At 42.8% G+C, this 23,910-nt stretch overlaps 1 protein-coding gene across 2 annotated transcripts in view; it reads left to right on the plus strand.

Moving 5' to 3' along the window:
• LOC122553576 (sperm flagellar protein 1-like) overlaps positions 1–14,999 on the plus strand; it is a 78,628-nt gene extending 63,629 nt beyond the window's left edge. Inside the window, exon 8 of one of the 2 annotated variants that reach the window (XM_043697635.1) lies at positions 14,581–14,999. In XM_043697635.1, coding sequence (XP_043553570.1) covers positions 14,581–14,682 — 102 coding nt within the window. In that variant the 3' untranslated portion in view covers positions 14,683–14,999. Of the gene's footprint in view, positions 1–7,312; positions 7,694–14,580 lie in introns of those variants that run through there. The other variant, XM_043697731.1, reaches the window with a different exon arrangement.
• The last annotated feature ends 8,911 nt before the right edge of the window (positions 15,000–23,910 follow it).

A 23,910-nucleotide genomic window follows, 5' to 3' on the forward strand; every position in this document is an offset into this window, starting at 1 on the left:
GCTAATTCCTTAAGGTCACCCATCCCCTCATTGTTCAAGAGGTTGAGTTCCTCTGCCTGATTACCTTTTAGAGGCATTTGTTTTGCCAAGGCCGTCTCAATTAGCCGCTGGGTTAACCGCCCCCCCGTACACAAGGCCTGATACAACAGCCAATTGCTGTCAGTACGCCTTCTACCACTATCAGGGAGGTGAGGATGGAGACTACCACTCCCTTCCATTTCCCAAACCATGATTCCAGCCATCTCGTGAGTGATGTGTCCACTCCTGAATTCTCAGCCGATTCTTCCACCAAGATGGTCGATCCTCGTAAGGTACGAGAGATTGACCAATCAGGTGCTGTATTATTTGGAATAAAGGTACAACAGCTACCTTCTAACATCTCACATACACCCCCTTTTTCAGCTAGGATCATATCTAAGGCCAGTCTGTTTTCCCAGGGCATTCTGCTGGTTGCATCAAGTTGCTCGGAAATACCCTTGACTGCATCTCTAGTGTAATTGATGAATCTTTGCTGGTTGTATAAAAAAATATAGTTTATCCAATTCATTCTTGTTGACCATTACCTACCAAAATAGGGCCGATTCAAAGCCTGCTGCAATCTGGTTGTGGACCTTGAACTCATCGGGGACCTCTCTAGGAACTCCTATAGAGTCGAAACCTATCATCAAAGGAAGTATCTAATAACGACCTTTTACTCCTCTCATTCTTTGTTACTACCACCTTCTCCTTCTCAAATGCCAAGGTGAATGGGATTGCCAATTGCACATATCCCTCTCCTGTCAGGAGGTAGGGTAGGTCACAATATTCTGCCTCCACAGTACCACCAGAGATCCATCCGGGGAACCCGGAGTGCTGAGTAGTTCCCTCCTTTGTCCGTTTCGGTATCATTCTGAGTTTCTATACATAACCTCAGCTCCCCCAAGTCTCTGGACCGATTTGACCCCGTCGGCTTATACACGATGTGTGATTCCCAACTGTGTTCAAAAACGGGGGTGGGGGGAGCTTTCAAATCTGTCTTCTCCAAGGGAGGGAATATTTGAGATGGGGATATACAATTCCTATCATTCCATGCAATCTTACCCTGATACAGGGCTATCATACATTCCATTCCCTTCCTGTTTTGGTTCCACCCGAGCAGAAAGGGGACTATGTGGGCAACTGGTCTACCGGAGGCACATGCAGAGCAATTGCTTTCATTCAGAGTTTTAACAGTGTACTTTACCCATTCAACCCAGGCATTTGCGTCCCCGTATCCAGTTTCTATTTCAATGGTCTGCTTCAAGTCCTTCACCTCTATAATTTTTACCACCTTGGGTCATTGGGAGGGGCAAAAGGATGTATCTTATTATCAAATTGTTTGGCTCATTTTCTGTTTCCTACGGCAATTCGGAAACAGCAGCCCGAAAGACACTTCCCAGTGGCAGCCATTACTATCTTTAAATCTAAAAATCACACAACACCAGGTTATAGTCCAACAGGTTTAATTGGAAGCACACTAGCTTTCGGAGCGACGCTTCTTCATCAGGTGATCAGGAGCATCGCTCCGAAAGCTAGTGTGCTTCCAATTAAACCTGTTGGACCTGTTGTGTGATTTTTAACTTTGTACACCCCAGTCCAACACCGGCATTCCAAATCATATCTTTAAATCGTTACTAAGGAGTTGAGACCCGTTTTTACGGGGAAGGGAGTCTTCAGAGGAGGTATTTTTGATGGTGAGATATATCGTATGGCACTTTCTGTCAGGACAGTCTAAGGCTGGGCAAAAGGGGGCCCTATGGATAGTGATGCCAGGTGCCAGATTTTTGCTAACCATACCTTGTGTCCAGTAGGGTCTTAAGAAGGATTTCGGAGGAAATATACTCCCTCTTATACTTTACATCTGTGCATTCTATTAGACTGCAAGCATCGACTTCTATTACTTGCGGATATTCAGACTCAGGGGCCATTAATAACAAATATGGAGGTGACAGCATCGTTTGACAAAATCCCAATACTAAGAAGACTAATATGGTAACCCTAAGCGTCCCCAGCATCCTATAATTGTATTGAAGGACTGCGAGATTTAATATGCAATACAATATATAGATATCAAAAAGAAACTATCCCACGTCCGCATAAAAATCAGTTACTTAAAGTCTTTTGAGTCTGAGTTTCGATCGATTCGGCTGTCCATACTTCTTTCTTAACCGGGGATTCCACCGGCCCTTTAATCCTGGTGTAGTGAGTCCAGCCTTTCTCCGCCGTGTGTATCGCCGTTTCAGTAGTCGAAAGAGCCTGGTTTGGCCCCTCCCAATCTGGTTGCAATTTAGTTTCTGTCCATGACTTAATTAGGACCCAATCTTCCGGCCGGATGGGATGAACGGCAAATTCAAGGGGCGGAGTCTGTGCCAGTAATTCTTGTTTCCTAAGAAAAGACAAAGAGGACAAGCCCAGTATATACTTCTTTAGGAACAGATCTTTAGTCTCCAGGGTTGGCAGTTCCCCTTTCATTCCCAGATAGGGCAGGCCAAACAATATCTCATAAAGGGACAGCCCCATATCTTTCCTTGGGGCTGTCCGCAGTCGCAAAAGGGCTATAGTTAAACACTTAGTCCAAAGGAGTCTGGTTTCTACTACTAATTTCGATAACTGCTTCTTGAGTGTCTTGTTCATTCTCTCAGCCTTTCCTGATGAAGGTGGGTGCCAGGGGATGTGGAACTCCCAGGAGATACCTAACCCCTTCATTACTCCCTGGAGTACCCTGGAAGTAAAATGAGCTCCCTGATCTGAATCTATGCATTCCACTATCCCATATCTGGGGATTATGTGTTCAAGTATTATCTTGGACACCCCACTTGCGGTGGCATTGGCTAAAGGGTACGCCTCCACCCATACAGATAGGTGATCAACCATTACCAACATATACCTCAGTCTTCCCACTCGGGGTAATAAGGTATAATCTACTTGAATGCTCTGAAATGGTCGGAGCCCAGGTTCTCTCCCTCCTGGGACTTGTTTCCTTAATACCTTCTTGTTGATTTTCTTGCATGTTATACATCCCTCGGATATCTGTTTGGCTATCGTCTAGATCCCTTTGCATCCATATTTCCTTAAGACCAAATCACACATTGCTTGCACTCCCCAGAGACTCCCCTGGTGTAAGACAGCCATCATCATCTTATTTAGCATCTCCCGGCCATCGGGTAGCATCCAGCGCCCCTCTATTGTCTGTATAGCTCCTAGTTCTTCTAACTCTCTCTTTTCCTTAGCGCTAAATATCGGTCTCCCCCCAAGTTCCTGCACCATCGGTACCAAGATCTATATTTTAGCAGGTTGAGGGTTCAGAGCTGCCTCGTTAGCAACTTCATCCGCCAATCTATTTCCCTTTGCTTCGGGATAATTTCCCTGCTGATGTCCATTTATGTGGACTATCGCTATTTCCTTTGGCAATGAAAGGGATTCCAATACTTGCTTTACCAATTCCTCATGAGCGAGTTCTTTACACCTACTGTTCATCAGTCCCCTCTCCTGCCACATCTTCCCAAATGTGTGCCACCCCGAAGGCATACTTAGAATCTGTGTATACAGTTCCTTCTTTGCCTTCCAAGGTCTTAAGGGCCCTTCCTAGTGCATAAAGTTTGCAAGTCTGCACTGACCAATCATTGGGTAGTCAACTATCCTCAATAACAGTTCCCTCTATTCCATCCACTAGTGCATATCCATTGTGTCTTTTACCTTCAATCACTCTGGAGGACCCATCAATGAACAGCCTGGCCCCTGCATGTAGAGGGATATCTCTAAGGTCCATTCTTACTTTAGTCTGATATTCTATAATGTCGAGGCAGTCATGTTCTGGGTCTGAGGGAGCTTCATCCTCCCCTTTCCAGAGAAAGGTAGCTGGATTCGGACAAATGTATATGATCAATGTAAGGTCATCCCTCTCTATTAGAATTGCTTCATATTTTAGAATTCTAGAGTCCGTAAGCTACCACCCTGCTTTCAGATTTAATATGGTCCATACTTGATGCGGGGTGCTGACTATTAAGGCTCCCCCAAAAGTAAGTTTCCGACTCTCCTCTACCAATAAGGCTGTTGCTGCCACTGTCTGCACACACTCTGGCCAGTAATGTAGCTTTCCATTCTTTAATTAACAACAAATTAATGCTGCTATGTTTTAAATTAGCTATGAATCAACATGACAGGTCACTGAGAGAGTGTGAAGGAATCCTGTCAATTAATATTTATTCCGGTTAATACAATTGATATATTATAAATATTAATTATATATATATTATATAAATAAAATAATCATTATCTGTAATTCAGGGTGGAAACGCAACAAGTGGCTAAAACATTTTAGAAATTGTAATTGCGTAGTTCTGTTTGTTTACCAGTCACTTGTGACTTCTCATTCTGTTTCTGTAATTGTTTTGCTCAAGCGCATTCATTTTTAAAAACGTCAACAGATTCCATAGCACCATTTGCAGTTAATTCAATCCCCAGTTTGGTGACAGTATCTTGTCATGAGCGCAAAAATGATTCTTCGTGCGTCTCTTCACAAAAGGGGTAAAGGGGCAGTACAGAGAAATCTGGGTGTTCTTGTACACCAGTCAATGAAGGCAAGCATGCAGGTACAGCAGGAAGTGAAGAAGGCTAATAGCATGCTGGCCTTCACAACAAGAGGAATTGAGTTTAGAAGCAAAGAGGTGCTTCTGCAGCTGTACAGGGCCCTGGTGAGACCACACCTGGAGTACTGTGTGCAGTTCTGGTCTCCAAATTTGAGGAAAGACATTCTGCCTATTGAGGGAGTGCAGCGTAGGTTCACGAGGTCAATTCCTGGAATAGCGGGACTATCAAAGATAGTGGAATCAAGGGTTATGGAGATAAGGCAGGAAGAGGATACTGATTAGGAATGATCAGCCATGATCATATTGAATGGTGGTGCAGGCTCGAAGGGCAGAATGGCCTACTCCTGCACCTATTGTCTATAAAACTGTCGCCATAGTCCAATTAACTCTTTCATTCCCACTCCCATGTTACGTTGCCAGATTAATTGCTGACCCAATTTAACCAATTGAACAGCTTTAGGACTACCTAATGACCATTCATCATCACCCAATGTTTTGTTTAAACCTTTTTTTTAAGAAATATTGCAATATTTCTTGCTCCCTATAGCTTCAAATATTCATCATCACCCAATGTTTTGTTTAAACCTTTTTTTTTTAAGAAATATTGCAATATTTCTTGCTCCCTATAGCTTCAAATTCCAATGTATCAATTTACGCTTGTCTAACTTTAAAGCCTGTTCCTAACTATATATTTTGGAATCTTACTTGTAAATATATATTTATATATTATAAATTCATTTATTCAGTATTTAATATTTAAAATGTAAAATGCATACAGTTCCGAACTTTGAGATCCACTATTATTACCCGGTTTTAGTCCCTTAATTTAAATCCAAAATTAGTTTTCTTAAGTAGTCCAGATCAGTCACTGCTCAATTACAATGCTATAGTTCGTGAAATAACCAGAGGTGTCTTAAAAGGATTTGTCTATTCAAGTTAAAAAAAAACTTAACGCATGAATAATGGCCGAATCTAAGGTCACAGATATTAACCATAGGATTGATTTATTACAATCTAATGTTGAACTGAAACTTCAACTGTCATTGAGGGAGGGAACTTTCTGAATAAAGCTACAGCTTAAAATTAAGTGAAAACAAATAAGTCTGAAGCACAAAAAAAGTTATCATGTTATTTTCTCCGTATTAAGCTGATTTGAAATCACTTTTATGTAAGGATAAAAGAGATTAGTTAGAAACTGATAGTAAGGCAGTCATGACCTGTAAAAAGATCAGGAGTTAACATTTTATTTCATAATCACTGTAAAATCCTTAACCTTAAAAGAAATCATGTTAAATTTCCATACTAGAAATCAGATTCAAAAACAGTCCGGGATCTCAAGCTCCAGGGAACAAAGCATAAACATTCAATCACCAACAAACAAATGTGCATTCAAACCGAATCACAAAGGGTTAAACTTTCTGTACAGCTTTTTTTTTAGATTAGATTAGATTACAGTGTGGAAACAGGCCCTTCGGCCCAACAAGTCCACACCGACCCGCCGAAGCGAAACCCACCCATACCCCTACATTTACCCCTTATCTAACACTACGGGCAATTTAGTATGGCCAATTCACCTGACCTGCACATCTTTGGACTGTGGGAGGAAACCGGAGCACCCGGAGGAAACCCACGCAGACACGGGGAGAACGTGCAAACTCCACACAGTCAGTCAACTGAGGCGGGAATTGAACCCGGGTCTCTGGCGCTGTGAGGCAGCAGTGCTAACCACTGTGCCACCGTGCCGCCCATTCTCTCTCTCTCACTCACACACACACACACACACACAGTATCTCACAGACACTTTTTGAGCTTCCCGCAACAACAACTCTAGAGGCTTCTTGCTCTACCCCTCTATCTTTTGAATTTTTTTTCTGGATGTAACATCCTGCTTATTGGGGTCTCCACCTCTGTCCTTGTCCCTGTTGACTGGACCCTACGAAAGGTCCTCCTCATCCTCTACCCCTTCCTCTATGTTTTACATGCTGCCACCTCCACTCTGTTTGCTAGTCACTGATTCGATTCTTTTCTTGACTACTTCGTCAACCGTGGCTACCATCATTTTTGCCTTATGCTTTTGCTTCTCATCCTCTCTCTTTACAAACACTTCCTGTGCATCTCTTAACAATTCATCAAGTGATTTCTCACTCTGCTCATCTATTTTCAGAATTTTCTTTTGATGTCTGGCCATGATTTAGTTACAAAGTGTGCCCTCAGTAGCCCTTCAGCTACTAGCCCTTCCAACACTAAGCATAATCTGATCCCTTCTGACTGAAAGGCGGTTTTCTGTTGACATATAAATTCAAATAATTACAAACATAGTCTTCATCCAACCCGTACTTTGGCCAGAAGACGGCGGGACGAAGAATGGATTCCTAAGTCCATACAAGGCAACAATATTTAATCATCTTTTTGCTATCTCTTCCCCTTGTGTAAGTATTATTTTTCCAATTCCACAACATCCTGCCCAACGGACTTTCTGGAGGTATGTTGTCAGGGGCCCCGCCTCCATTTCCATTTTTTTTTCCGGAGGCTTTTACTTTACCCTCGGCACAGCCCATATTGAGTTCCTTTGTTAGACACTTATTAACTACTAGAACTCAATCCCAGCCACCAAGGCAGTACTTAACAGTCAATTTCCCTACCTTGGACCATGCACGGAGTTGCCTGGCTCCCTGTGCCTACTTACTTTTGCTTGGTTCAGATAGACTCTCATCGGATCTCAATCAGTCAACCAGAAGGGAACCCTGGAGGAACACTGGACCGTTCTAAAAGGAATGGGATGCGTCTTCCCAGCCATCGACGGTGCCCACCCTGCTGGTGATGATGGATATCCCGGACGAGCCCCCACATTGTGAGAAACAAAACTCTCATATTAATAAATTTCAGTCCGAGTCAAATTCTGAAGCAGCGAATTTTATTGATACGTACTTGCAAGAACAGGTGCCTAACGAGTAAGCACCCCGATCTGAGGGTTATATACTGATTTATGCTGTTTAGCTGTGTCTCTCGGTTCTCCCCTTCCACCCCATTGGTTACTTTTGCTGTAGCGTGTAGCCTATCACAAGCTCTAGCTTCACTCCACCTTTGTCTAGCTTCTCTCCAACTCTGTTTACTTCTCCCATTACTCTAAGCCTGTCGCCCCTTACTGTTATTTATCTCATTCCTTATATGCGACTATCCTGCCATAGTTTGCTGTCTTCGTGCGATCATCCTGCCAAACTAAACTCCATCCGTTGGCCACATCCCTCCTGAGACTGGCACACTATTCTCCTGTTACTGGTACATCCCGCTACATGGTCACTCTGCCCTATTAGTCATAAATAATTCTATCTGTTTTCGCTTCTTCTGTTTTCCTATGCCTGGTACATCCTGCTACACGGTTGCTCTGCCCTAGTAGTCATAGATAATTCTACCTGTTTTCACTTCTCACTGTTTAGTATTGGCATGTGCAGCCTAATTTTATAATGTAAACTTTTGCAGAAGCAACACCTTATTCTGCACAATTTAACCCTATACCTTACACACGCAAACATGGGGAGAATATGCAAACTCCACACAGATAGTGGCCTGAGGGTGGAATCTAACCCAGATCCTTGGCGCTGTGAGGCAGCAGCGCTAACCACTGAGCCACGGAATAATAGAGTCATAACCAGCATTTCAAGATGGCAGCAAAGTAGGGCGCTGCAGATGGAGCTTATCTGCTCACCAGTTCCTTTTCCTTTCCTTTTTTCTTCTCTTTGTCGTCACACCGCACCCCCATCCCCCAACCTAATGTTTCACTGCCCTGCCCTACTGGGAGAGTGGAGTCGAGGGAGACATGTCGTGGCCAAAGCCCAGGCGGGAGCAGAGTGTGTGGGCTGTGGTTGAGCGAGCAGGATGATTCACAGGCTGATTCCCGGAGCAGAGGCAGAGCGAGCTCGGATCGAGCACCACAGTGGAGTGAGCAGGCTGACTCCTGGAGCAGAGCGAGCACGGGTCAAGCCCCACAGTGGAGTGAGCAGGCTGATTCCTGGAGTAGAGCGAGTACAGGTCGTGTCCCACAGCGGAGTGAGCAGGCTGATTCCCAGAGCAGCAGAGCGAGCACGGGTCGTGTCCCACAGCGGAGTGAGCAGGAGTGAGCAGGCTGATTCCAGGAGCGGAGAAGCGAGCATGGGTCAAGCCCCACAGCGGAGTGAGCAGGCTGATTCCCGGAGCAGAGCGAGCATGGGTCGTGTCCCACAGTGGAGTGAGCAGGCTAATTCCCAGAGCAGCAGAGCGAGCATGGGTCGTGTCCCACAGCGGAGTGAGCAGGCTGATTCCCAGAGCAGCAGAGCGAGCACGGGTCGTGTCCCACAGCGGAGTGAGCAGGCTGATTCCTGGAGCGGAGAAGCGAGCACGGGTCGTGTCCCACAGTGGAGTGAGCAGGCTGATTCCCGGAGCAGAGCGAGCACAGTCGAGTCCTGGAGCGAGTCCTGGACGGAGGCTGGCATGTGGGGTAGTGTGGCCTCATGTTCTGGGGCAGGACGGCACTGACTTGTGTTGGAGATGGACTGGAACTAAAAGTACTTATGGTCACTTTTATCATTCTGGACTTTTAAACACTGTTCCCATGCTAAACTATTTTTCTACACTGTAACAACACTTCAAGTATCTGTACCTAAGATGGCACTGAGAGGCGACACTACAAACTTTTCACTGCACTCATTCAAGTGTACATGACAATAAAGGCAGTTTTACTGTACAGCAAAGAAGAATTCAGTACGTTGAGTCCATTCCAGCTCTCTTTAGAGCAATTCAATCAGTTTTTATTTCCCTACTCATGTGACCTACAAGTTTATTTAGACCATAACCACAAAACATGGGAACAGATAAAGGCCATTCCGCTCATTGGATCTGCTGTATTATTCAATAAGATATGGCTGATCTCATAATCTTCATATCTACTTCTCTGGCTTTTCCCCATAACCCCTGATTCCCTTATTGATTTAAAAATATGTCTACCTCAGCACTGAATATACATATTTAATGACTTGACACAGTGGCTCAGTGGTTAGCACTGCTGCCTCACAGCGCCAGGATCCCAGGTTTGATTCCAGCCTCAGGCGACTGTGTGGAGTCCCTATGTCTGCGTGGGTTTCCTCCGGGTGCTCCTGTTTCTTCCCACAGTCCAAAGATGTGCAGGTTAGATGAATTGGCCATGCTAAATTGCTCATAGTGTTCAGGGATGTGTAGGTTAGGTGCATTAGTCAAGGGTAAATGTAAATTAGGGGAAAGGGTCTGGTGGGATACACTTCAGAGGGTCAGCGTGGACCTGTTGGGTCAAATGGTCTGTTTCCACACTGTGAGGACTCTAGGAGTCATAGCCCTCTCTGGCAAAGAATACCAGATTCACTACCCTGACTTGATTTTTACTCTCCTTGTCCGGTCTCTTCCCACTTACGTTCACGATTCCCTTGACACTTCGCGTCACTTCCGGAATTTCCAGTTTGCAGGCTCCAGCTGTCTCCTCTTTACCACGGACATGCAATTCATTTACATGGTCATTCCCCCATTATGATGACCTCAGGGCTCTCTGCTTCTTCCTGGAACAAAGGCCTGAACCATCCTCTACCACCCACTTCCGCCTGGCCGAGCTCATCCTCACCCTCAACAACTTCTGTTCTAAGATAAATCCTCACCTTCCACCCTAGCAACCTTCGCATAAACTGCATCATCTGCCGACATTTCCGCCACCTCCAAACGGACCCCACCACCAGGGATATATTTCCTCCCCACCCCTTTCCGCCTTCTGCAAAGACCGTTCCCTCCGTGACTACCTGGTCAGGTCCATGCCCCCCCAACAACTCACCCTCCTGTCCTGGCACCTTCCCCTGCCTCCACATGAATTGCAAAGCCTGCGCCCACACCTCCTCCCTCACCTCCATCCAAGGCCCCAAAGGAGCCTTCCACATCCATTAAAGTTTCACCTACACATCCACCAATGTCATTTATTGTATCTGTTGTCTTCTCTACATTGGGGAGACTGGACACCTCCTCGCAGAGCACTTTAGGGAACATCTACGGGACACCCACACCAATAAGCCCCACCACCCTGTGGCCCAACATTTCAACTCCCTCTCCTACTCTGCCGAGGACATGCAGGTCATGGGCCTCCTCTACCGCTGCTCCCTCACCACCTGACGCCTGGAGAAAGAACACCTCATCTTCCGCCCTGGAACACTCCAACCACAGGGCATCAATGTGGACTTCATCAGTTTCCTCATTTCCCCTCCCCCCCCACCTTACCTCAGTTCCTAACTTCCAGCTCAGCACCGTCTTCATGACCTATCCTACCTGCCAATCTCCCTTCCTACTTCTCTGCTCCACCCTCCCCTTTGACCTATTAACTCCATCCCCACCTCCATTCACCTGCTGTACTCTTTGCTACCTTCTCCCCAGCTCCCCCCCACCTCCATTTATCTCTCCACCCTGCCTCCATTCCTGATGAAGGGCTTTTGCCTGAAATGTCGATTTTCCTGCTCCTCGGATGCTGCCTGACCAGCTGTGCTTTTCCATCACCACTGTAATGTAGACTCTGGTTTCCAGCATCTGCAGTCCTCACTTTTGCCTAACCTCTCTTCTAACATCTCTCATTTTCTTCAGGTCAGATGGATGGCCATTAGTATGCACATGGGGCCCAGTGTTGACTGTCTCTATGTGGGGCACGTGGAACATTCCCTGTCCTGGCCCCCACCACAACTCTTCCTCTGATATATCGATGATATCATTGTTGCTGCTTTCCTCTCTCATCCGGAATTGGAAGCAAAATTGATAAACCTTTCCAATTTCCACCCTGCTCTCACCCTCACCTGGTCCATTTCTGACTCCTCCCCTTCCTCGACATCTATGTTTTCATTTCTGGGGATATGGCTGGCTGTCAATATCCGCTGCAAGCCCACCAACTTCCATAGCTACCTTGACTACAAATGCTCACACCCTGCTTCCTGTAAAAACTCTATTTCATTCTGTCAGTTTCTCCATTTCTGTCGCATCTGTTCTGATGATGCCAACTTCGACAAGAGACCTCCTCCTTCCTCAAACGAGAATTTCCTAGCACCATTGTTAACAGAGCCCTCAGCTAAGTCTGACCCATCCCCCACACTTCAGCCCTCACCTCCTCTCTTTCCTTCCTCAACAGCAAAAGGGTCCCCCTTGTACTCACCTACCACCCCTCCCAGCTTCCACATCCAAAGGCTCATTCGCTGTTATTTCTACCATCTCCAGTGAGATGCCACCACCTGACACACATTCCCCTTCCCTCCCTTGTTCGCCTTCCACAAGGACCATTCCCTCCAGGATACCCTGGTCCACTCATCCTTCACTCTCAACAACCCCCAGGGCTCATGGCACCTTCCCCTAAATGGCAGAAGGTGTAATACCTGCCTGTTTACTCCCTCCCTCCTCAGTATCCAAGGCCCCAAACATACCTTCCAAGTGAAGTAGCGCTTTACCTGCACTTCATTCAATCTAGTCTGCTGCAGTCACTGGTCTCCTGTACATTGGGGAAACGAAGCGTAGACTGGGTGACCACTTCATAAAAAAGACCCTGAGCTTCAGTTGCATGCCACTTTACCACACCATCATATTCCCCGAACAAAATCTCTGTCTCAGGCTTGCTACAGTGCTCCAGCAAAGTTCAGCACAAGCTGGAAGAACAGCACCTCATTTTCAGTTTGGGAACTCTACAGCCTTCTGGACTCAATATTGAGTTCAACAGTTTCAGGGTTTGAGCTCTCCCACGCCCTTATCCCAACCCCACACATTGCGTCTTGTTATCAGATGGTTTGCTATTTTTTAAAAATTCATTCACGGGTTGAGGGCATCACTGTCTAGGCGAGCATTTATTGCCAATCCCTAATTGTTAAGAGTCAACAACATTCCTCTGGTTCTGAAATAGTGGCAGTTTCCTTCCCTAAAGGACACTAGTGAACGAGATGGGCTTTTCCTGACAACTGACAATGGATTCATCGTCATCATTAGACTCTTAATTTCAGATTTTTAAAAAAATTCAGATTCCACCATTTGCCATGACAGGATTCAAACGCAGCTCCCCAGAACATGACCTGGGTCTCTGGATTAACAGTCCAGCAATAATACCACTAGGCCATTGCCTCCCCCAATTACACATAGTCCATTGTTGGCCACCATTAGTCCCCAATCTCTTAGGCTGATCATTATCCAACCTTTTGTCTGTCCAACTGTGCTTCTGTCTTTGGGCTCTATCTCTACCTGTTGTTTACACCTTACCCCTTTCCCCTACCCTATCTTCTGCATAAAAAAAATTAGGGTAGGGGAAAGGGGAAATTTCCTAGCCAAAGCATCAATTCTGTGTTCTGCCAGATGTGTTGAGTTTTTCCAGCATTTCTGTTTTTGTTCCAGATTCTCTACCCTCTGAGAAAAGAAATTCCTCCTCACCTCTTATCCCGTACCGTGTTCTCAATTTCTCCTCATGCCCTTTTATCTCTTTAGCCCTAAGAACTATGCCTATCTAACTCCTTTTGAAAACATTGAATATTTTGACCTCAGCCACTTTCTATGACAGAGAATTCCACAGGTATCTGGGTGAAGAAATTTCTCCTCATTTCAATCCTAAAAACCTAGCTCATATCCTTAAACTGTGGCCTTTGTTCTGGATTCCCAAGTTATAAGGAATATCCTTCCTGTATCTACCCTGTCTACTCCCATGAGAATTTTCTATGAGATCCCCTCTCATTCTACTAGACCCAGCACCACTGATCCAGAATCTGGTTTCTCTTCCAGCACCACTGATCCAGAATCTCAGTGATTATAGTCCTATCTGATTATATAGATATAGATTAAATAATTTCTCTTCACGTCCTGCTATCTCAATAATCCATCTGGTAAACATTTTTCTGCACACCCTTCATAGCCAGAACACCCTTTCATAGATTTGGAGACTAAAACTGCACACAATACCCCAAGTGTGGTCTCACCAAGGCACTGTACAATTGCAGCATGACATCTCTGCTTCTGTATTCTCACTCTGAATTCCAGCATACCATTTGCCTCCTTCACCACCTGATGCATCTTCATGCCTACTTTTCAGTGACTGGTATACAAGGGCACTCAGGTCTCAAAAGCCCATCCAGTTTCACTTTGAAATGATTTTTCTCTATCTACCCATCTTTTTTCTACAACTTTTAGTAATCTTAGGTGCCGGAACTCCTGTGATCTGAAGAAGAGTCATATCAGACTTGAATTATTAGCTTTAGTTTTCTGTCCAGCGATGCTGTCAGACCTGCTGAGGTTCTCCAGCATTTTCTGTTTTTATTTACACAACTGCAAGTATTTCTTTTGCTTTACTTTATTAAAAGTTGACCAAATACATACCTGTCTATTTATTCCCCTGTTCATCACATGTCTTATTCAGTGTCCTCCAGTGGATGTAAGTTCAGCTATATAAATCTTTCCTCCATTACTAGAGAAGTAAAGGGAGATTTTCAGTTCTGTCTGATATTTGATTTATTTATTTTCACATGTGTCTAAGTACAGTGAAAAGTTTTGTTTATAAGCAATACAGGCAGATCATAGTAAGCAAGGATTTACAGGTCATAAAGTGAAAAACACTTGGAGGATATAGGTTTCATTGCACAGGGCAGGCACTAGGCAAGATCAACATCAGCAAGATCAGCATTATTTGAGGCTAGAGAGTCCATTCATTGGTCTAATAATGGCCAGGAAGAAGCTGTTCCTGAACCTGCTGGTGTGTGTGTTCAGGCTTCTGTATCTCCTGTCTGAGGGAAGAGGTTTGTAGGAGATCATTACCGGGATGCGAGGCGTCTGTACTTCCACAACCAGAAGAAACTACAAAGCATGTTGCTAAAAATCAATACTTTTTTTGAAGTGTAGTCACTGTTTGTTCGGATAATGTCAGAGCAGATCTGAAATGGTGTCAGTCCAGCTGTTTAAATTTAGTCTGGATATTCTGTTTCAGATACTTCAGGTGAAAGTTCGCCGACTTGAGCATCTTCTGTACCTGAAAAACGTTCGAATCGATGACCTTACACGACGTGTGCAACAAGCTGAACACAGATAAAAGTACCTTTACATTCTCCTCCCATCTCAGCCATGACAACCCTCTTTAAAGCTATTACAGATCAGTGTTTTAAAGAATAAGGATAACAAAAGTCGATAATATTTTCCAGCATAACTGAAAATGTGTAGCAGCTATTGAGTATAATGAATATGGCAACAGCTATTTAATTCAGGCACTGCAGCCATATCCGAACCTATTCTTGCCTGACTTTGACATTAATGCACCCTATGATTAAACTGCGAGGTTGTGACAACCATTTTCCCATGTCTAATCCACTACGCTGAAGCTTTTTATAGAATCCTTACTTTAACAATTCATTCATGGGACGAGGGTATCGCTGGCTAGTTCAGTATTTTTAATATCCATCCCAGAAGGCACTTAAGGATCAACCACATTGCTGTGTATCTGGAGTCACATGTTGGCCAGACCAGGCAAGGATGTCAGTTTCTTTCCCTAAAAGACAAAAGTGAACCAGATGGATTTTTCTTGATATGGTTTCATCTACTCTTATTTCCAGACTTTTATTGAATTCAAATTCCACCATGAGACATTGAACCCAGGTCCCCAGGACATTACCTGGGTCTCTATATTAGCCATCCAGCAAGAATACTATCCAGGCATCGCCTCAGAAGGGTAACTAAATTCATCAAGCTCAGAAACAACGTTGAGAATAATGAGCTAAATGGCCTCACTCCGATACATTATGTCCACAAAGCAATAGTGGTGATCGTGTCACCTTTACAGCTCTCATTTCAATTATTGTTCTGATAATAGTGACTTATCACAAGATATGATTTGGAGGTGCCGGTGATGGACTGGGTGGACAAAGTTAAAAATCACACAAAACCAGGTTACAGTCCAACAGATTTATTTGTAAGCACTAGCTTTCAGAGCGCTGCTCCTTCATCAGGTGGTTGTATAACATGACCATACAACACAGAATTCATAGCAAAAGGGTTACACTGTAAACCTGTTGGACTATAACCTAGTGTTATGTGATTTTTAACTTTATCACAAGATAGACACAGATGAGCAGGCCCTTTACCTCACTGTAACAAATGAAGTATATTTGTACTCTCAAAGACCCCACAATTTCCTGTCATGTCATCTGTTTTTAAAATTACTCCAGTGTTTTTGATTCTACTGTCTTATCTGGGGATTAATTCCAAGCAGTGATCCTTTTTTGAAGGAAAATCTTCTTGGCATCAGTCATAAACATGTTTCCAGCTAATTTGATTCTGTTGTACTCATCCAGTTGCTGCCATTAGTTTGAAATCATCCCACAGGTTTAAATTTCCACACAATTTAAAATTTACACACAGTATATTTTCTTTCTCATGATGATGAGGTTAACAGTTTTGATCATCTTTATTCAGGGGTGAAAAGATGGTGTTGCTCCCAGAATATAAGGCCATACATAAGCTGTGGGAACAGAAGTTGGTGATTTGATCCATCAAGTCTGATCTGCTATTCAATTAAATCATGGCTGATGTGATAATCCTCACTTCCACTTTCTCTCTTTTCCTCATAACTCTTGACTCCCTTACTGATAGAAATGTTGTCTTTCTCAGCATTGAGTACAATTGACAATACATCCATCTGTAATGGAGAATTCCACAGATTCACGACCCTCTGAGAGTAGAAATTCTTCCCCTTCTCTGTCTTAAATAGATGGCCCCTTAGTCTGAAATTTTTCCTTCTGGTCATGGACTTTATCACAAAGGAAATAATCTCTCTGCACCTACCCTGTCAAGCCCGATAAGAATATTATATGTTCCAATAATGTCTTCTCTCATTCTTCTCAGTCCAAAGAGTAGATGCTTAACCTACTCATCCTGTCCTCATAAGAAAATCTCTCCATTCCCAGAACGAACATAATGAACCTGCCTTCAATGCAAGTGTATCTTTTCTTATATAAGGGGACGCAGGCTGTTCACAATATTCCAGCTATGTTCTGACTATTGCCTCATATAGTTTTGGACAACTCCCCTCTGTTTATACTTGTTTCCCTTTGAACTAAAAGCTAACGGTCCATTTGCCTTCCCTGTTAACTGCTGCTCGGTTTTTGTGACCCCTAAATCTCTCTGTGCTACAGCTTTTTGCAGACTTTCTCGATTTAAAAGACATTCAACTCCTGCATTCTTCTCCAAACTTTGCATTTTTCCACATTATCTTCCATCTGCCACATTTTTGCACACTTGCTTAACCTGTCCATATTCCTCTGGAGACTCTTCTTGTCATCCTCACCATTTGCCTTCCCACCTATTTTAGTCTCATCTCAAAGTTGGTGATAGTATCTTTATTTCCTATATCCAAGTTATTAATGTATATTGTAATTATAGTCTGAACGTAGATCCCTGTGGCATACCACTATTTACAAGTTGCCATCATAAAAATGCCCTTTTAGTTCCAACTCTCTGTCTTGTAGCCCTATTCCAATGCCATTCATTTTTATTAAGTAGCGTTACATGTGGTACCTTATTGAACACCTTTTGAAAATCTATGTATAGTATATTAACTAGGACCACTTTGTCAATCCTGATTTTTTTTTTCTCCTCAATTCTAATAAATTTATCAGGCATGATTTCCCTTTAATGAAGCTGTGCTGCCCATGGTTAATCTGTATTATTCAGTTGTAAATGCAGTCTAACACTTCCCCAATGATCATTATTAAGCTACAGTTACCTTTTCACACCTTTTTTTTGAATGAAATTATTACACTAGCAGTTTTCCAATCTTTCAATACTTTTTCAGAATCAAAAAGATTCCAAAAGATTACTACCAGTGCTTCAGGACATTCAGTATCCTAGGATGCAGCCCACCGGGTCCAGGGAACACATCAGCCTTTAGAGTCATTAGTTTCCTTATTACTATTTCTCTACTTATAGTAATTGCATTTTTTCCTCTCCACATTTGCCCCTTGTTTTAGTATTTTTAGAATGCTATTATTATCCTTTAGTGTGAAGGTTGATGCAAAGTATTTATTCAACTCCTCTGCCACCTTATGGTTCCATTATTATTATCCCATTCTGTACTTGAAGTGATCTATTTTCAATTTGGCCTGTTCATCCTTTTTGTGTATTTAAAGAAGCTCTTATTGTTCATTTTCATTTATTCTCATTTATTTATCTTTGAGCCTCGTGGATGCCACAGTGACTTGGCACTGCTGCCTCATAGCACCAGAGATCTGAGTTTGATTCCAGCCTCAGGTGACTGTCTATCTGTGTGGAGTTTGCACATTCTCCCCGTGTCTGCGTGGGCTTCCCCCAGGTGCTGTGGTTTCCTCCCACAATCCAAAGATGTATAGGTCAGGTTAATTGGCCATGCTAAATTGCCCATAGTGTTAGGTTAATTAATCAGGGGTAAATGTAGGGGAATGAGTCTGGGAGGGTTACTCTTCTGAGGGTCAGTTTGGACTTGTCGGGCTGAAGGGCCTAATTCCATGCTGTAGGGAATCCAATCTAATCTTATTTTATACTTTTTTTGGACATCTTTTGATGGCCTTTAAAATTTACCCAATCCTTTAATTTATCAATAATCTTTGCAAAAGTATATATTTTCTCTTTCAATTTGATACTATCCTTAACTTCCTTGATCAACAAAGATTGGGTTATCCCTTGGCATCCTTCTTCCTCACTGGCTCAGAGTCCTAGGACGCCCTTACTATTTGGTATACCTGCACCAAATGGATAGCAGTAGTTCAAGAAAACAATTCACCAATACTTAAATAATACTCTACCTTTCTGTTTCTCACGCCAAAGCATATAATTTCACATTTAGCCATGTTGTACTACTTATGTTATGCGGTTTCCCATACACTGAACTTAGCTAAATCACCTTGAAAACTAATTGCATCTTCCTCACAACACATAATCTCACACAGGTTTGTTATCAGCAGACTTGGAAGTGTTGCATTTAGGTTCCTTCTCCAGATTACTTAAATATATTGTGATTAACTGTGGGCCAAGCACTGATCCTTGTGGTATTCTGTCACTCGGAGAATGACTTATTTAATCTCACTCTCTTTTTTTGTGTTTGGCAGTCAGTACTCAGTCACTCACATCTCATACATTTTAATTTTTTTCTACTAACCTCTTATGAGGGACCTTGTCAAAAGCCTTCTAAAACTCCAATATACCACAATCACTGATTTTCCCTTATCTTTTTACTCCACACATTGTCAAAAAAACTCCAGTAGATTTGCCTTTCATAAACACAGGGTGGCTTTGTTCAATTCTGTTAATACTTTCCAAATGTTCCTGGACTCCAGCATTTTCTACGCTACTAATGTATTTTTCCCATTCATGGGACATGAGCACTGCTGGCGAGCAAGCATTTATTGCCCATCCACAGTTGCCCTTGAGAAGGTGATGGTGGTTAGTTGTTTCTCGAACTTCTTGTTAGGCTAACTGATCTGTAATGTTCCTTTTTTTCCCCCTTTGCCTCACTTTTTGAAAAATGGGGTTTTATTTGCCATCATCCAATTTGCCAGGACTGCTTCAGAGTCAATAGAATCTTGGAAGATGACCACCAGTGCATCCAATATTACTAGCACCACTTCCTTTAGAAAGCAGGCCCCAGTGACTTGTTAACCCTTAATTCCAGTAATTTTCCCAGCATCACTTTCTTATAATACTGATTTCCTTCAATTCCAGTATCTCATCAGACCCTTGGTTTCTGAGAGGTTATTTGCAGTCTGTTGTGACGATAGAACCAAAGGATGTGTTCAATTCGTCTGTCTTTTCTTTGTTCCTCATTATAATTTCCCTGGCTTCTGACTGTAATTTCTGTCTTTACTAATCTTTTTCTTTTCACATATTTACAGAAGCTTTTACCTTGCAATTTTACTCTCGTACTCTATTTCATCCACTTGATTAAACGTTTTTCGCTGAAGTGAATTTTAAGAAAATCCTGCATCATGAACACTTTTCTTAAATATCTTTTAAACTACTTTCCCTGTTTACTTCAGCTAACTGTACCTGCCTTCCTTTGTAGTTACTCTAATTTAAGTTTAACATAGTTGTTTCCAACCCAAGTTTCTCACTCTCAAGCTAAATGTATCATGTTATGGGCACTGTTTTCTAAGAGATCTTCTGCGCTGAGATGACTTATTAAACCAGTCTCAATACACATTTCCTAAATTCCCAGTTGGATCCACAACATATTGTTCCAGAATACTGTCCAAAACTCACTTCCTCATGGTTACCTCTGCCATATTGATTTTCCCAAAAAATGTGAAGATTAAAGTCATCCATGATTAATGTTCTTCCTTTTCAAAAAATCCTCATTGTCATCTGAATTATTCCCTCTCTTACATTGTAGGTATTGTTAGGGAACCTATAGACTACTTTCACCAGTGTCTTTTCCTTGTTATTTCGTATATCCATCATATAAATCATTTCTAACTGTTGAACTTATTTGGGGAAGCGATGATCTAGGGAGTATTATTGTTGGACTATTAATCCAGAAACTCAGCTAATGGTCTGGTTACTAGAGTTCAAATCCCACCATGGCAGATGGTAGAACTTGAATTAATTAAAAAAGAATCGAAAATTAAGAGTCTGGTGATGACCGTAAAACCATTGTTGATTGTTAGGAAAAACCCATATAGTTCACTAACATCCTTTAGGGAAGGAAACAGCCATCCTTACCTGGTCTAGCCTACATGTGACTCTAGACTGAAGCAATGTGATTGGCTCTCTGAGCAATTAGGGATAGGCAATAAATGCTGGCCCAGTCAGTGATGGCCTTATCCCATGAGTGAATTTTTTAAAAAACTCATTAAAGTAAAGTTACCTCTTAACTCTTTTCTTCCTGCCTGTTCTTTCAAAAAAAGTCACATACCTTTCAATATTTATTTTCTTGATTTGATTTTCTTGCCATGATGTAATGGATAGCCATATGTAAGATCATACCCAGTAACCTTTATTTGTGTTGTTAATTCATTTATTTTCTTTCTAATATTGCGTGCATTTAACTAAAGAGGCATAATTTTTGCTCATCTTCCTTTTTTTCCCCTTTAAGCTAATCTTCTTTTTACATTTGTACAGTTGTCCTGACCCACTCTCAGTATCATTGCTGTTTTGCAATTCTGCCATATCTTTTTGCTTTGTTACCTATCCTGAGTCTAGTAACTGTCCCTCCATTAGTTTAAAGCTCTGATTACAGCCTGAGTTATTCAATCTGCCAGTATGCTGGTCTCACATGGTTCAAATGAAGCTCATCACACCAGAATGACTCCCTTCTACTCAGTACTGGTGCCAATGCCCCATGAACTGAAACCCATTCCTCCCTCATCAATCTTTCACCTGCGTGTTTGACTCATTAACCTTACTTGCCCATGCCAGCTTGCCCGTGCCCCAGGTAATAAACCAGAGATCATTACCTTGGAAGTTCTGTTTTTCAACTTAAGCCCGAACTATTCAAAATCCCTCAGGAGAATCTTCTTTCTAGTTCAGACAATGTCAATATCAATGATGACAACTAAATGCCCCTGCCACTCTAAGTTTCTCTCCATCTTGAGGAAATGTCATGACACTGGGCAGGCAACATAACCTTTGGGAGCCACAACTACAGAGAACAGTGTCTAGTCCCTCAATTGTCTAGACATCTGGCTTGCAATGAAGAGTAATGGCAAAAGCACACCGCTGAGGTCACCATGAAGGTCCCACCTTCTCAACCTCACCTAAGACAGCAGCCCTATCGTCTTCTAGGACTTTAGCGACTACTGTTGTCCCCTACTACTGCTACATTTCCATTGTCTCCCCACACTTGAATAGTTCTGTGCAACACCGTTACAGGGTTCACTCAACCTCCGTGCGGTCTACAGTTTGTGAGAATTTCATTACTGTTGTTCTGTAGCAGGGGTTGAGGCTCCTTGAAAGCAACCTCTCTAGTCCCCATACCTGTGTGATCATAGACCAAATTTGAATGACCTAGCCTAAGGGGAGTGACTTCTTTTGGAGCAACATGTCCAGGGAGCTTTCCCATCCTTGATGCTGCATTATGTCTGCAGCTTGGATTTCACTTCCAATTTGTTGGAACTGCAAACATTTGCTACAGATGTATTCACAGTTAATCATCTTGTGTCCAGCAACATACACATGCTTCAGCAGCAACACATCACCCAATCAGGCATTTCTGTCATATTTTATTTCATTAATTGATTAATCCAGTATCACTGCTCTTTATTGTCATTTTCTTTTATACATGCCAGTATTAACCTTATATTTCACAAGCTATTTAAAGAAAAGAAAGTAAAAAAGACATGACACCCAAACCCTAAAGACTTTTATTTTACATTAAAGCTTAGGATACTGGCCAATACTGGACTCAAAAGAGCTGTTTCGTTTAGGCAAAATCAATAATATTGCATGCATTTAAGTAAAGTGTCATGTTTGCCAATTTTCCTATTGTATCGCCTTTAAGCCTATTTTGTTTGAGGATTGTATAGTCCTACCCCACTGTGGGTATCATTGGCTAAATAGCTGCCTTGCAATTCTGCCGTATCTTTTTGCTTCAAAAAGCCTATGTGTTGCCTGTCCTGTTCCTTCCTCTGCTTAACTCGTTGAGACACTCAACTGCTGCACTCTGTTGTAGGTCACACTTCTTGAGATGCCTAGCTACAGCAGTCTTACAAGTCCCGCTCAAATCACACTAGATTGACTATTTAGTTATGCTTCCAGCACAACATGGCCGGCCCGATCACGTAACGAATGTCCAGCTTCAGCTACAACCCTCGGGAAAGGCTACAGAATTGAAACTGTTGATTTTAGTTTGATGTCAACAATGGTATAATGCATTAGGTTTGTCCAATTTAAAGATTTAGACTTTGTTACCCATCAAATGCATGTACTCAGTTCAAGGATTATAGGCTTCTAATAAGAATGACCCAGCTCAGTCATTAATGAAGATCCAGATTCAGATGGTTCTTAATTAAGCTGCTGTTTCACTTCCAACAGTTAGAAAACAAATCCAAGCCACAAGCTATCAACTACAGAAGTTATACTCCATATTCCAGGCTAATACAATTATTTCCCCATCAACCAATGAGGTGAAAGAAACTCAGCATTCACTGTGTTGCTCTTTGTTAAGTCTCAATCCATACAAATGGCTGCCGTGTCTTCTTCAAGACACGGCACTCTAAAGGTGGCTTGGGGTAGTGCAGAGGCTCAGTGGTTAGCACTGCTGCCTCACAGTGCCAAGGACCCAGGTTCAATTCCAGCTTCAGCTGACTGTCTGTGTGAAGTTTGCACATCCTCCCCACGTTTGCCTAGGTTTCCTCCAGCTGCTCCGGTTTCCTACCACTGTCCAAAAATGTGCAGGTTAGGTGGATTGGCCAAGGGAAATGCAGGCTTACAGGTAGGAGGGGTGTGGTGAGTCTGGGTAGTCATTATGGACTTGTTGGGCCAAATGGTCTGTTTCCAAGTGTAGGAATTCTATGAAAGATATTTACGATGTGCAAAGCATTGAGAGAGAAAGGTAAGGAGAATAAGCTGACAATGGCAGAAATAGTGTTTAAAGGAGACATTGTTGCCTTACTACAATGTGAAGCTTGTTATTCCCAGGGCATCTCCACTTGTATTGTTCCATCCAAAACATATTCATAGAATCCTGAGGAGTACCTCAAACTGCCTGACTCACGGGCTTTTACAGGTCATCCCACAGTAAGCCTTGGAAAGCATTAACAGGAGAGGAAAGAGTAATGGAACATATGGCTCAGGGATGGACAGGACTGGCAGCTTAATGTTCCACGATCCAAATGCTACAGGAAGGATAGAAAGGGAGGCAAAAGAAGAGGGGGAGTGGCGTTCTTGATAAGGATAGCATTACAGCTGTGCTGAGGGAGGATATTCCGGAAATACATCCAGGGAAGTTATTTGGATGGAACTGAGAAATAAGAAAGGGATGATCACCTTATTGGGATTGTATTATGCACGGATTGTATTATGCACTTCCTAATAGTCAGAGGGGAATTGAGAAACAAACTTGTAAGGAGATTTCAGCTATCTGTAAGAATAATAAGGTGGTTATGGTAGGGGATTTTAACTTTCCAAACATCGACTGGGACTGCCATGGTGTTAAGGGTTTAGATGGAGAGGAATTTGTTAAGTGTGTACAAGAACATTTTCTGATTCAGTATGTGGATGTACCAACTAGAGAAGGTGCAAAACCTGACCTACTCTTGGGAAATAAGGCAGGGCAGGTGACTGAGGTGTCAGTGGGGGA

This window comes from Chiloscyllium plagiosum, chromosome 1 (assembly GCF_004010195.1).
Source record: "Chiloscyllium plagiosum isolate BGI_BamShark_2017 chromosome 1, ASM401019v2, whole genome shotgun sequence".
NCBI lineage: Eukaryota > Metazoa > Chordata > Chondrichthyes > Orectolobiformes > Hemiscylliidae > Chiloscyllium > Chiloscyllium plagiosum.